This window comes from Tyto alba, unplaced genomic scaffold (genome assembly GCF_018691265.1).
Source record: "Tyto alba isolate M040663 unplaced genomic scaffold, T.alba_DEE_v4.0 Super-Scaffold_41, whole genome shotgun sequence".
NCBI classification, from domain to species: Eukaryota; Metazoa; Chordata; class Aves; order Strigiformes; family Tytonidae; genus Tyto; species Tyto alba.
The window spans coordinates 202852-216594 of NW_024881317.1; the positions used below are offsets into that span (position 1 = coordinate 202852).

General features: G+C 46.2%; 1 protein-coding gene across 2 annotated transcripts in view; it reads left to right on the top strand.

Annotated features, from left to right (window-relative positions):
* MAP1A (microtubule associated protein 1A) overlaps positions 1–13743 on the top strand; it is a 74323-nt gene that overhangs the window by 44804 nt on the left and 15776 nt on the right. For both annotated transcript variants that reach the window (XM_033011833.2, XM_033011834.2), the window contains 2 exons: positions 11747–11829; positions 12493–12633. In XM_033011833.2, the coding sequence (XP_032867724.2) occupies positions 11747–11829; positions 12493–12633 (224 nt within the window). The remainder of the gene's footprint in view (positions 1–11746; positions 11830–12492; positions 12634–13743) is intronic.

Here is a 13743-nt window from a genome sequence, read left to right on the forward strand (position 1 = left end):
TATTGAGTTCCTCCAGATAAGACGTGTCTCCTATTGCACATTCACAGGGCTTTATTTCAGTGGTGCTATGATTTGAACTATGTGACTCAGTATCCCATATGGAAAATAACCACATTCTATTTTGAAACTTCCGTAACAAATAAAAACTCATATATACAGTAATACTTTCCTGCTCAAACACCATTGGCATCCCCTTCTTTTCTATGTGCAGTGTAAAATCTCTCATTTTATGTCCTGTGGGTTTTCATCTGTGACCCATTTGATCGCTTGTATGCTCCCTTCCATTGCTCCACAGGACAGCACATATCTTTGCCCTGGCCTTCCCTTGCAGGGACTTCATGCTTTGCTACAGCTTCTTACCTCTCAATTTTCTTCTGATTTTCATATTCCCACTAAAACTATATTTTCCCTTTGCTAGTACACAGTGGTTTTCTTTAGCTAAGAGAAAATCACTAAAGAAAATCTCTAAGGAGATAGATCTTTAGATTTAGCCATTGATAAATAAATAGATACTTACTTAGCTATTTCTGCAGAGTGTTTGAAGACCTAAAATTAGAAAGTATATGAAATAAGTCTTTACTGTAGACTTTTTCAGACCATGAGAGGCAGAACACTTGCTGGTGCACCACAAAGCACTGCCTGAAGCCAATTCGTCATCATTCTCAACTGTTGAATCATGCTAGAAGGCTAAAGCTACAGCATTTTCCTAATAATGTTTCTATTATAATAAGTAGTTACTGTAGCTGTCACGTGTTGTAAATACAAGTTGGGGGAGGAGGCTGTGGGACAGCCCTTTCAGCTGTGATCACCCAGAGAGCTGGCTGTGCCCTTTGCTCTGCTCATCTCTGGAAAAGAAAGATCTGGTTGTGCCCAGAATTGCTGGGATTGCTGCATCCCTTCAAGCACCCAAATCCAATGGTTAGGCACCAGTTTGCACTGCAGCCTCCCACCTAGCACTCAAAATGTCTCTTAGTCTTTTCTGGGCAGTTTATACCAAGCTCCAGCTGTAGTCCTTACCTGATGTTTCTCCACTTATCTTGCCTGGAAGTCTTGTCTCATCTGACACAACACTGCCATGAAAAAGTAAGGAGCAATAGAACGGGAAATGTCATGTCGTTCTGGTAAACGCATCCAAGTGCATCCACTGGGGTGTTAGAGGTCATGTTTGAATTCCTGACCTGGAACCAACACACATATTTAGGACTGGACCAAAGCAAAGATGCCTCCCTAACCACAGAACACTGCCAGTCCAAGGGCATTCTTTGTGTCCCCTGCTGAGGTAGCTGTGCCTTGCATAATTAACTAATTATTCCTTAGAGCTGTTGGGGGAGGGAGCAAAGACAGTCACTGTACAGCCTGGTGTTTGGGATGCAGATGTGTGCAAAGCCATTCACATCTCCGTGCTGGTGGGTGTTTCAATTGTACACAAGAGAGGCAAGCTGCAGCTGGAGGTCGAGAGCAATCCTGCTCCGTCCCTGGCAGGAAGCGCGTCGGAGGTCACCCATCTCCTGAGAGGACGCGGCCCTGCGCGGGTCACTGGGCCGTCTTCTCTCAGGTTCTCTGCCATCCTTCGGGAAGATGGTGGCTGGATATAAGCCTCCAGCTTTCCATCCAGGCTGAAGGGAGGAGCTGCAGGTGAGAGCCTCTTGTCTTAGGCGAGCAGAAGGGACGGCGTGGTGTTGGGGCCCAGTTTTTGTTTCTCAGCGGTTGGCTCTGCAGCTGCTCAGCTGGCCGGTGCCTGTGGAGTCCCCCTGGGGCTGGTCGCTCGGCGGGAGCCTCGACTCGGGGCCGTGAGGGCAGAGGCTGCAGGCAGCCGAGCCTCCCCTGTCCCAGGAGAGCTGCTCTGAAAAACCCTCTTCCACTTTTCTTAATACTCCTTTAAGGCAGACCAGGATCAGGATGTAAACAGCATGTTGATCGTAGGCATGGGCAGCAACAAATTGGAAGGTGTTTTGAACAGGTAAGATGAATGAAAAAAATAATCCCGAGAGTGCAGAGAGTGAAGTGGTCATAGCAAGATAGAACAGAGAGATTTAAACTGAGGAAGTGCAGTGACCTGATATCTTCTCAATCAAAGCATATGCTGAACCCAATACACAGCCGTTGTTGTCTGAAAACAATAACAAAACAAAACAAGAAAAAATGGGAGTGTGGGATTCTGTGTATGCAAATACATAGAGTATCCTGAAAATAACTTTCTCAAAGTTTTTAGGGAAAAGAAAGAGAAGTAAAAATAACTGATGGATCGCTGCAAGTTTAAGAAAAAAATCTTTAATTGCTTTTATCAATAATCTTATCTGTTATTTCAATCTAACAAAGATGTTACATTGTAATCTAAAAACCTTAATATTTTGCTTTGAAATAAAAACGTTTTTCAAGGACAATTTCTTAGTGAAACAATTTACTGTTGCAGCCAACGTAAGCACTACATCAGCTTTGGAATCTAATTTACAGCCTGTGGAAGCTAGTTGAGACTGTGGGTCATCATCTCTTTCTGGAGACTGAGGAAGCGGCCAAGCTGCTTTCCTGGTGTCTGCGCGATCTTGTTTGGAATCGGCTGTAACTCAGACTCTGATGGTGGCTGTCTCCTCCATGGCTAAGCTCCCAGAAGTGGAGAGAGCCTGCTGACCAGGGAAGAGGCTGATGCTACCATGTTCTAGACTCCGTTCATCCTCTAGAGGTCAAGCCAGAGCGAGGCACAGTCATCTGCTTTCCGTGCTCTTTGCGGCAATGGCAGCTACTGCTGCTTTGCGCAGGGCCAGCCCTGTACAGGTGCTCTGCTTAAGGCAGCTGCCTCCCTCTGCCAAGAGAAGGACATGAAAGTTTTCTTTAAAACTGAATTTTCTTAGTATTTTTCCTTTCTAGAACCCATCACAAATCCCCACACACTGTTCACAGTCTCTTCAGCCCACTCCTCTGTGGAGGGGTTTCTTTTTACAGTTACTGAGGACTCTCCTCTTGAATGGTTTGAACACACAGACAGCAGGAAGGCTGTGTGTAAACTTTCCTCGTGCTGCTTTGTAGCACATTCCAGTTCATACTGCTGGTGCTGTGGTTGCCCACAGATTGCCCACAGTTATGAAATTGCCTAAGCATGTCTCAAGGGTTGATACATCCCTCTGACCTGTTGTAAAAGGTCCGGTCTGTTACTCCCACAGTACAGCAAGGATACCCAGGTACAGAGAAGGTGAGAGATGGTTTTGAGATGCACAAGACTGTAGGTAAGGAGGACCTGAATGGTGAATTCACAGTTGCTGGCATGTACTGGCTGCCAAAGCGATCTTTGTGTTTATTTTTAAATTCCTGAGCCCATCTGACTATCTGGCAGAGTTTCCAAATGTCCACCAGCCAGAGCTGGTCCTACCAGCTGTACGCTGTTCAGTTTGCGTGCTGTAAGAAGGACCCTCAGCAGCTGTGTGCCCTTCAAGTGCTGGGTAGGACATTGCTTCCAGCAAGAGTACATTCACTCCTCTCCCTCACTGCTAAACAGCACAGGGCTTCCTTGGTCTTGCGGAGGGGTGGGTACATATTGCAGTAGAAGATAGGAAGGTGTATTTTCACAGATGGGATAAGAGGCAGGACGAGCTTTCCTCCCTTTCCTCTAGTCTTTATAATCTCTTTCTCAAGGAGCTGTAGCTTGCTGTACTTGGTACAGTCCTGAAGTGTTTGTGAATGAATGCATTGTTTCGTTTTCTCTGAATCAACACCATTTGGGGCTGGATCCTTTTTCTCCCATTGGCACTGAAGAAGCAGCAGTTGGAGACTTCACAGCCTTAGAATGAAAGAGTCGGTTACTATCTCAGTGTTATGATGTCATTTCAGAATTAAGGAAATGGCAGTCTTTCAGCTTGCACTAGCTCATGTTAATTATGCAAATGTATGCACTGTGAGAACCCTCATGCATGGTTTGACTGTCATCAGAGGTGGGCTTTTTTCAATAAAGCATCAGGAAGACCATGTAGTATAAGGCTCAGCTCTTTGCTAAAATGCAGCAAAAGGTATTGAACCATAGTGATACCAAGGATCTTCCTGTGGGAAGAGTCTTTTCAGAAGTGCCACCCTGAAGAGATATGTTCATAACATTACGTAAGAGATCAGAAAGTTAGGAAGACTTGTTTTTTAATCGTGTGGCTTGTGTGTCTTGATAACATGTCCAGACTGTAGAACCGTGCTGTTTTTTATCAATGTACTGTTGGTGTTTGCTTTATAGGTAGAACCTGGCCTGGTAAGCCCAAATAATCTTAGGGACAAAGGAGGTAAAGAGTGTGAGAAGGACAAGTGAGGTAATGAGGAATAAAGAATGCTCGCTGGATGGGGAGAGGATTGGTTTCTATGCCAGAAGAACAGTCTCCATCCTCTGTATGGCAAGGTCCTGAGAGCTCTGCAGCACAGACTTTACACCCTGCCATCAGACATGTGCAAACGTTGGTAAGATCCCTTTCCTGAGGTTTCTCTTTTCCATGCTAAACAGCCCCACCTCTCAGCCCTCCTCTCATGAGAGATGTGCCAGTCCTTTAATCATCTTTGTGACCCTTATGATCATTACAATTTGGTGTACCAGTCAGAGCATCATGACTGAATTCAGCACAGTTTATCCCTCGAAAGATGGCTCTCTAGTGCTCTGGCCTAGGTGATCATATTTCACAAAGATGAGAACCTAGGTCCCACTGCCCTGATACTTGGTCTCTGATTTCAGCACGGTGAGTTGTAACCATGATTCTTCCAGTTCTGATCAATAGAATAATAAAACCTCTGAGGTTTGATGGGCTAAAAGATTAAAGCAAATGACCAGCAGCAGGTCTTGCAGCTATCCTTGACAGCCCTTCAGACCAGCCCAGAATTTATTATTCAACTACAGGAGTTTTTAGGTGCTTTCAATTAGAGTGGCAAAGAATACTGCATACAAGGATTTGTATTGGCAGCATGACCTCCTTCTCTGCCTCCACAGCCATCTGTCTGCTTCTAGGGTCGTCTCTTTCTTGGGCATCCTGTTTGTCACATAGTTACCCTAGAGCACTGTTCTTTGTTCTAGCCTGGACTGATCCCCCACACAGTCCTCTTTGCTTGACTGCTAATCACTAAAACCAGTGCCCGTTCCTTCGTTCTCTCACCCTCTATCTCTTTGTGCATGTAGACAGCCCTGGATGGTTAATTCACACTGACTCCAAAATCTGTGTGGCTTTGCTCATCACTTACTATCCTCCACCATAATCAAATTAATTCTACACTCAGTGGGCCATGTAATCATAGAATATCTCAAGGTGGAAGGGACCCATAAGGATGATCGAGTCCAACTGCCTGCTCCTCACAGGACTAACTAAAACTAAACCTTGTGACTAAGAGCATCATCCAGATGCTCCTTGAACTCCGATGGGCTTGGTGCTGTGACTGCTTCTGTGGGGAGCCTGCTGCAGTGACTGACCACCCTCTCGGTAAAGAACCTTTTCCTAGTGTCCAATCTGAACTTCCCCTGATGCAGCATCATTCCGTTTCCTCATGTCCTATCGCTGGTCACCAGAGAGAGATCAGTATGCCCCCCTCCTCTTACCCCTTGAAGGAAGCTGTAGACTGCGATGAGGGCACCCCTCAGCCTTTCTGGTATGTAAGGTATACATATTCTTCAAAAAACCCAGACTTTTCCTTCCTCCCCACTAATGATCCGTGAGCGTGGCCTGCACATCCTGAAATGTCCCCTGAGTATTAACCGTGGAAGTTTCTCTAGTATTGCCTAGAGAAGCCATTCATCACCTCTGGGGCGTTTTTGTGTAATACCTCCACGGTTGGTTCCTGCTGACTGCCATGCGAGAGGTGGCTGCCCTGGAGAAAGAGACCTTTATGTGTGCCCTGGGTGGTCCTTCAGGGTGAAGGTGATATTACTTCTGCACAATAGTAAGTAATGTGACCTGCGTGGAAAAGGAGAATTCCCCTGTCTGTTTTCTGAAATTTCAGTGAGGTCATAAATGAGGTGCATTTGTGTATTAAATCTTTGCATATGCTATGTAGCAAGCATTTTGTGTAGGTAAAAGACAACTAATGCCATAAGTCAAAAACTACCTCAGAGACAGAAAACAAATTAGAAAACAAATATATGGTCAAGTTTGTGCAGCATCCAGAGGTAAAATATAAGAGCTTCATGATTTCCTACTAAATATAAAGCTGACCAATACAGTAATGACAAGGAAAGGGGTTGGAATTAACATGGAGGTGGCTAAATTTGTAGATTACACATATATAGAAAAGACTGTGAGGAACTTCTGCAATTAAATTGAAGTAACTATGATGTTCCATTAAGTTAATTGTCAAAAAATGCAAAATCAAGCACTGGAAAAATTAAACCTTCCAGAATCCTTATAACGGCTCAATCAATGGTGTCATGGCAGGGTGAAATTTGGATGTCACTGTGTACTCCTAACTGAAGATCTTTATTTGGTGCAATGATAGTGTCAGGTTGTGTTACGATGCATAAAAAAATGGGATGGGAAATAATACAGAAAATACAATAATGCCACCCTGTGAATCTTCTGTGTTCCTTCTCGTCTTGTATACTTTTGCTTTTACTCAACCTAATGGCCATAACAGAACTAGAACAGTTTCAGGGCTAGGTGACAGTGGTTATGAGGGACCAGAGAAACTCTCCTCTTAAGGAATAGATGGTAAAGACTAGGGGCTTTCTGCCTTGGTGGGGACATGCTGGATAGAAACATTCTCTGGAAGCGCACAGGCAGTGTGATGACTACAGTAATCATAATGTGCCTGAACGCACAAAGTGAAGGTTTGTATGAAATGAGAAATTCAGTGCTAATGAAGTTTACTTCCACAGTTTCTGGGAGAGAGGAGATTTCACTTAATGTAGCAGCTTATGAGCATAGTTTGAGAGTGCTGAGCAGGGTCAGGGATTTGTGTTCAGAATGCACCAAGAGCTCTGTCAGAGAGCTATGTTCGGATGTTTGTTCCAGGCAAGTTGAAAACCGCAGTCTTCAAGAGCATGAGAAGGATTTTCCTCTACTGGTAAATGTAATTAAGGGATTTTGCCATTTGCAGTGGTATTTCCAGGCATGCATTTCACTGTGATAGCGCTCCAGTAAGAACAAATACCTGGCAATGACCCGAATAGTGTTCTTTCACTCACTGTGTCTGCAATGTCCGTTGCACCACTACTAATTTCTGTTGCAATTAATTTTTGTGCCATTTTTTTTGTGCAATTTTTGTGTAAGAAGAAGGATGTCTCAGTCTATGTGGTTAAATCCTTTGTGTAGCTGCTTCTGCAGGCCTGTATAGAGAAAGCTGCCAAAGCACTTGGTTTCGAAGAGACTTTGGGATGATGGGTGTTCCCTCAGCTGGGCACAGTCCAGCATTTGCTCTGTAACGTACAGGGATGCTACTGTGACTGAGCTGGGGGAGACAGTGGCTAGCAGCCCCGGTGTGAGCAGGGGCTGGGTTAGGTCACCATGTTGCCAACTCACTCACGGTTTGCGGTTCAGCCTGGATGGACTTTGTGTGCTGTTCTACTTTATCCCTGCATTGCTGAAGAACAGTTTGGGGTTCTGGAATACACATGTGTGTGTGGTGATTCAGTGTTTCTGGAAACAGCCTGTCTGTTCAGCTGTGCTCCTGTATCCTCCTGAGAACCAACTGCTGCAACTGAACAAAGGGAATCTGCCCGACAGTGGGTCAGGAGCAAAGGAAAGCTGCACTGCTTCACAGAGCCACAGAATCACCAAATCATAGATTGGAAGGGTCCTCTTGAGATCATCTAGTCCAATCCCACCTGCTGAAGAAGGGCCAGCTAGAGCAGGTTTCCCAGGACTGTGTCCAGTTGGGTTTTGAATATCTCTGAGGCTGGACACTCCACAACCTCATTGTACAACCTATTCCAGTGTTTGACCACTTTCACAGCAAAATCAGTGTTTTCTTGTGTTCAGGTGGGATTGCATGTGTCTTAATTTGTGCCTCTTGCCTCTTGTCCTGTCACTGGGCGCTACTGAGAAGAGAGTCTGATTTCATCCTCTTCGTTCCCTCCCATCAGGTATTTACACATATTGATGAGATCCCTCCCCCACCCCAAGCCTTCTCTTCCAGCCTAAACACTCTTAGTGCAGTCAGCCTCGCCTCATATGAAAATGCTTCAGTACCTTAACCATCTTCACAGCCCTTTATAAGACTCAGTACTTCACCATTCCTACTTTCCATCTGCCAGTAGCTGCTGGCCCCACAGCCTGAACCCTTCTCTTTCTTTCAAGTATGAAGGGGGCAGCCCCTCCAGAGGGGTGAGAGGATGTGAGCAGAATGCTAACCAGCCATGCTTTGTTTACCAGTCTCAGCAGTGACAGCTCAGCTACTTGGGCTTGAACCACAGAAATGACAAAGAGCAGCAGTACTGTCATGCCTGTTAGTCCTGCAGGCAGGCCCCTTTCCCCGTACAGCTGGCGTTGTCCACTCAGCACTGCCCCGCCTGCAGCCCTCAGGCTGGCATTGCCTCTGCAGCACCTTGGCGCCTGGTGCCTGGAAGGATGCTGGCACGCTGGGCACCAGTAACTACAGTGTGCCCGAGAGCCCTCCCTTCACACGGCACAAGGAGGAGACTGCTGGTGGTAGTTCTGTACACCAAGCTGTGTTAACCATGTAAGTGACATGGTTAACAACTGCTGAAGAAGTCTGTCTGGGATGTATAGGCAGCAAGGTGGCAGAAGTTGAAGCCCGGGGGGTGGCATGGGTTTTGCTTTGTCCCAGACCTACCGTTGAAAAATGGGAGCAGATCGCTTCTGTTCTGGATGCTCTGAACAGCATGCGAGTGGCGGTCCTGGTGTGGAGTGAGCTGGGTGAAAACTGCACAATGGAATCAGTGAGGAAACAAGATACTTCCTGTGTTCACTGCCGGGATCTAAGCAGTGCTGAGGTATCGGCCCTCCTTGCCTGCACCAGCTGCCACCCTCCCACACCGCTCCCCAGGAGCTCACTTGCAGCATTCCTCCTTTGTGCAGGGGCTTGGTTCCCAGCCTCTCCCATCCATACACCACAGCCCACAGTAAGTGGCAGAAATGCCACTGAACTTGGTGCAAGCATTTCTTTTGCACAGCGATGGTTTTGTTTTAGTCTGGAGGGACCATTTTTAGACAAACTGAAAGAACACAAATTCAGAAAGCAGCTAGGGATGCAGCATGTAAGTAGTTCTGTTGAGAGCTTGCAGCTGCTCTCATTTTGGGCTGAAAGTTGCCTTCTGGGCATATCTATCTAGCTTATACTTAATTGCTGACGTCCAGAGTAAAATATCCCATTAAAATGAGTTTGATTAATGATATATTGAGTATTGGACTTTCTCTGACTTTCTTTTTGTGTCCTTTTAATGTCTTTCTTTGAAATACCAGTTTGATCAAGCTATTTTAGAAGGATTGAGATCTGCCTAGAAAGAGAACTGATGGGAGGTTATGGAATAGAAAGGGTGGGAAGAATAACCATTGTCAGAGAGCAACAGTTGTCTGGAAGACAAAAAACAGAAATAGATGTCCATTTTAGTGAAGTCCTATGGCCCTCCAGTATATATGTGGGATTAAAGCCTATGAAAGATTTAAACCCTATAAATTATACATTCCAACAGTTAAGTTCTAATGGCTTATAGAGTGGATATAATGTCCAGAGGTAGGTATTGACAAAGACCAGAATCTAAAAAATTATATGCTGCCTGCAGTGTCAAGGCAAATGCTGCAGAAAGGTCCTGTACATCATCCCACTTCCCAGAACTGTTTGACATGGGTACACAATGACGGCTCTAGCCCCACCTTTCAGGATGGAAGGCACTCACCACTGTTCTTTTTAATAAATTAATAGGGCCTAGGCTTTATGTCAGTGCTTTGCCAAATGTCCATGTAATGCCCGTGCCAAAGAAGTGAGCATACAAACTGCTTTTTTTTTTTTTTTTTTTTTTTTGCGCTACCAGGCTCTTTCTTGCTTTTCTTTGGCTCTTACTTTTTTGCCTAAATATATAGAGAGAGCAGAGCAGAGTCCTGTCTGGGTGCCTGTTTGTGACTCTCACAGGATGGGGACAGGAGAACAAGCATTCTTATGGCCTTGGTGGTTCCCATAGCAGCAGTTTACCTCTAGGAATGCACTTTTGGATTAAATAAAAACGATTCATAAGAGAAATAACTTGAGAATGATGAGGTTCATTATTAGCGCTGCATCACCCTAACGAAGGGTGAGTTGGCATGCACCAGCTGGATCACGGTGCCCGATGGTGACTGAGGCCTGGACAACATCCAGAGATGCCTCTCCATGCTCTCCATGGTAGCTGCAGTGAGGCAAGATACTTCTGCCTGGAGGGAATCGTTGGTCTGTGCCAGTGTTTACAGGGCACAGCTGTCTGGCACAAGCAGGCAGCTTGATACACCTGATACTGTGGTCTTCCGAACACATTGCCATCAAGTTGCAAACTGCTGATCCAGAAGTAGGATTTTTTTCCCTTGTTACTGAAGTTTGCTTTGTTTTATGAGACCCAGGTATTAAATTGGGTCTAGACTAAAAGTTGAAGCCTTGCAATCTGTCCTGGGTTGAGTGAGTGGTGGAGTTTTTTGGTGGCAGGGGAGGGGGCTATCGGGGCGGCCCCCCGTGAGAAGCTTCTCGAAGCTCCCCCAGCTCCAAGCCAGCTCCACTTCTGTTTGGAGAATTGAGCCCATCAGCTGCACCTCTACGATAACGTATTTAAGAAGGGACGTGGTGACGGGCAGTCGGACTTGTGAGGAGGAGTTGCTGCAGCTGCGTGAACACCAAGGTCAGTGGAGGAACGGAGGAAGAAAGGAGGGGGGAGGTGTGCCAGAGCAGAGACCCCCCTGTATCCTGTGGGGAGACGGCAGGGCGGCCCCCCCCTGCCACCCCGGAAGATCTACGGTGGAGCAGACATTGATTTATGGCCTGTGGCTTCTGCCTGAATGATCAAGGTGCTGTGCCCGAAGAAGGACGGGGTCTCGTGGGAAAAGGCAGCCCCGCTGCTGTAATTCAGTGCTGGGAGGATTGCAGCACGCGGGGGAGTCCCACGCCGGAGCAGCTCGGGAAGGGCTGCAGCCGTGGGAGGGAATCCAGTCGGAGGAAGTTGGTGACCCACGACGGAGCAGTGTGGGGAACACTGCGGCCCGTGGGAGGGACTCATGTCAGAGAAAGTTTGTGGAGGACTGTCTGCTGTGAGAGGGGGACCACGATGGAGCAGGGGGTAACAAGTTTTGGACACTCCCCTCACCGAAGATGAAGGAAGTGGCAGCGCTGCCTGCACCCCCCATTCCCTGCCCCTGCGCCACTGGGGGAGGAGGTAGAGATATCGGGAGCAGAGCTGAGCCCGGGAAGAAGGGAGGGGTGGGGGGAAGGTATTCTCAAGATGCGGCAATGCTTCTCACTGTCTTACTCTGTTACGTGTTGCTAGTGTCTGTAATAAATGTATGGGTTTTTTTCTTCCCCTAACGAGTCTGCCTTTTGCTTGTGATCATAAAGGGGGATTTTTCCCCATCCCAGTCCTATCTCGAACCCCAAGCCTGGCTCTCTGTCCCTTCTCATTGCCGGGGGGGAAGGGAGAGAGAGCTGCTGCGTGGTGGTTGGCTGCCAACCAGGCCCTTGACTTTACACCGCTTTATGGCAGCACAGGCCCAAACCACGACACAATCAAAGCCATGCTGAAGTGGAATTATGTGAGGCTACAACATTGATAGGCAGATACTGTCTCATCAGCTTCTCTCATCCTGTCTAATCCCTTGCCTCTCCACAGGCCAGAGAACCCTCCATCACCGGAGTGATACCCTGGAGACAGTGATCCTGGTAAATCCCAGTGTGGACAGCATCGTGTCTGAGGTAAGGACCAGATACCAGCAGGTTTTCTTCACATCAGCTCTCCTGCCCTTGCTTGACATAACGGTCCTGATCATCACACTTTGCACCTTCCGGAGAGTTTGAATATGCTGCCAGTCTTCTGCAAGGTGTGATGAAGTGGCCAGGTGTTCTGGTCTTGCCAACAAGATATATGCAGTAACCAGTATTCTGTGGCAGAATTTACTGCTAGACAAAGAAACACAGGCAATTGTAAGGTTTCTTGTGTGGTCGCCTTTTAGGAATGACCTGCTTCAGTGCCTCAGAATTGCCCAATTTTAAGGATTTCTCAGGACCTTGTAGAGTTTCCTAGCAAACAATGTGGAGGGCTTCTGAACCTTGAGCATTCCTAGTCTGATGAGAGTCTAAATGTTCTGACCTCTTGCATAGCAGTGTAACACCAAATATTTTCTCTTAGCACTGGGCTACTATCTCAATGTGAATTATAATTTGACATGGAGCTGTGTTGGGCAGGCAGTAACAGTGTCTTCCCTCTTCAATAACCTACTCTCTTGGAAGTAGACAACTTATGTTTTGGCTATTTGTGAATAATGTGTAAATATCACCTGTCCATGTGACTGGGTTTCTGGGTGCTGGTGAGGAATACAGATAACTTTTTGACTGCAATACTCTGTTTCATGGTAACAGGTTCGCTCACTGGTGTGTGATTCATCAGCCCACAAACTACTGATCTTCTGTGGTCAGAGCTCAGACCAGGAAGGAGACTTGATCCTGCAGACAGGGACCTTCACTTACCAGAAGTTTGCTGAGATACTTTCAGAACCAGAGGTGAGTGTGAGCAGTAAGTCAGTGTGTCCCCTTCTGTTAAGAATGCATGATAGAGCAATGCAGCCTGCGCCGTTCCTTCAGATGGCAGATCCGCAGAGGAATGGGCTTGAAATCCAGCAAAAAATAGCACACCATAAATAATTCATGCTACAGTCTTGGGCATCTTGCTTTAGTTCCCGGGCTTAAGTTTTTCAAGGTGGCAGGCAACGGTGATTCCACATTTAAGTGCTCAGCTTGAAATAACCTTCCAGACTGGCTCTGCAGCGGACAGGCACTTTCTTAAAGCAGGTCTTAAAATATCTGTGAGCAGCTTCCAAAAAACATCTAACAGAGGCCATCATCACCCTAGTAAATGTGGGTATTTCTCTTAGCTTCACAGTCAGTCCAGCAAGCATAAGATGTTTACGAGGTTCAGAGCATTCATTAGGGGTACGTAAAGATGATAAGGGGATGACTAAATGCTGATTAAGTAACTACATGATGATTAAATAACTAAAAATGTCATTATTTAATCATAGCATAGCAGAATCATTCAGGTAGGAAGGGCACTTGAGAGGTCTATAGTCCAACATCCTACATAGGGCAGGGTCAGCACTGAATTTAGGCAAGATTGCTCAGGGCTTTGTCCAGTGGGGTCTTGAATACCTTATAGGACATCTCTGAACCCCAGCTCCAATGCTAATTATCTTATCTGGGTGTACTGTAGCTTTCCTGAGAGGCTTTAAAGTCTCTTTCTATTGGAGCTTGTCGTCAATACAGATATGCTGCTTCAGTTTTTGATAAGCCATACTACCACTAATCATTGTGTGCCAGATGTTTAGAATGTCTCTGATAGAAGGTACAGTTGCTGCAGGAATGGCTGGGTGATATTTTGTTGTTGTAATTACATCGGTAAATCTGCCCACCTTCATTTATTTTAGGCTGATTGTTCTCATTTATTTCTGGTACCCATTTATTTGAACACTAACTAGCCAATTAAGGGCTGTCTAAGCAAGAGAACACAGTGTAAAGAAGTGTACAAATCTCATTCCAGATACTTAGGAAGTTTAGGTTTAATGCTTCTTTGCTTCTTTGCTCAGGATATGTTCAGCATAGCTCTAAGGAGCCTTG